This window comes from Trichinella spiralis (assembly GCF_000181795.1).
Source record: "Trichinella spiralis strain ISS 195 chromosome Unknown Scfld468, whole genome shotgun sequence".
NCBI lineage: Eukaryota > Metazoa > Nematoda > Enoplea > Trichinellida > Trichinellidae > Trichinella > Trichinella spiralis.
This window is the reverse complement of record NW_003527407.1, coordinates 10,520-11,543: the sequence shown is the minus strand read 5'-3', so window position 1 is coordinate 11,543 and position 1,024 is coordinate 10,520. Positions and strand designations below refer to the sequence as shown.

At 36.9% G+C, this 1,024-nt stretch overlaps 1 protein-coding gene across 1 annotated transcript; it reads left to right on the top strand.

The window, feature by feature from the left end:
- Window positions 1-460: 460 nt before the first annotated feature.
- On the top strand, window positions 461-947 carry Tsp_12766 (conserved hypothetical protein; the record flags this gene model as incomplete). Its single annotated transcript, XM_003370831.1, has 1 exon — window positions 461-947. A coding segment is annotated over exon 1 (487 nt), but the record flags the coding sequence as incomplete, so codon positions are not given.
- Window positions 948-1,024: the final 77 nt, after the last annotated feature.

Sequence of the window (1,024 nt, the reverse complement as noted above, 5' to 3'; positions counted from 1 at the left end):
CACCGCTTTTCGCTTATCTTTTTCACAGCTGCACATCTCACCTGAATACCACAATTAGACACACACACACACGCAATATGTAATCATGCAAAAATATTTTCTTTACAATATATTCTGCTCGATATTTGACAGTAAAAAATATGATTGTTGGCCATAAATTACTTATATCTATTTATTTATCCCAATTCATTCAGGTTGCATTTGAAGAAAAAATAAACTTACTGTAGTTTAAACAATTCAAGATCATTTGATCAACTTTAAACAAACGAAAAAATTTTTAAAGTGTTTGATAGTTCAAAGTGACCAACTACACCGAGCAATTCAATTTGACCGAATTTACGTCGATTGGATTCGTGCGTTCGAAACGGTGATCGGTAAAATTAGCCAATTTTCCATTATTCCTTATTGTGCGATACAAATAAATATATTTTCTTTTCTTTTACATTTAGAAATTATCGACATGTCCGAAATGAAGAAGCTGATTGCTATTATGCTGCTCGCCTACTTAGTGGACAGTGTGATCTTCAAATGTCCACACGATGTTTTTACCAAAACCGCGGGATGGATGAAAAACAACGCCTGCATGACTGTCGTGAAAGCACCGAAGGGTGTTGATCTAGATGATGATTATATCAAGGAATGTCAGAAATACAGCGCAGGATCTGGATATATGCAACGCAATCTGGCATCCGTTATAAAAAAAAAGAAGCTTGTCATAGAGCGAGCTAGTGATACGACAATATATTTGAATTATAAAATTGTTGGACAAGTGTTCGAGCAAAATCTTACTGTTGTAAAGTACACTCTGTCAGGGACCTTAGCGGATGCCCAACCGCAAATATTCGAAATGAAAAACACTGGAAGGGGATACGATATCGTCAAGAATATATATACCCACAGAATTGTGTCAACCAAGGTGGAATACAACATCGAACCCACTCTGCGCAGTATTGTACGTCAAATATTCGACTTTGCCCGTGCAAAGTGGCAACGATTCAGCATATGGTCGGCACGATGGAGAGAT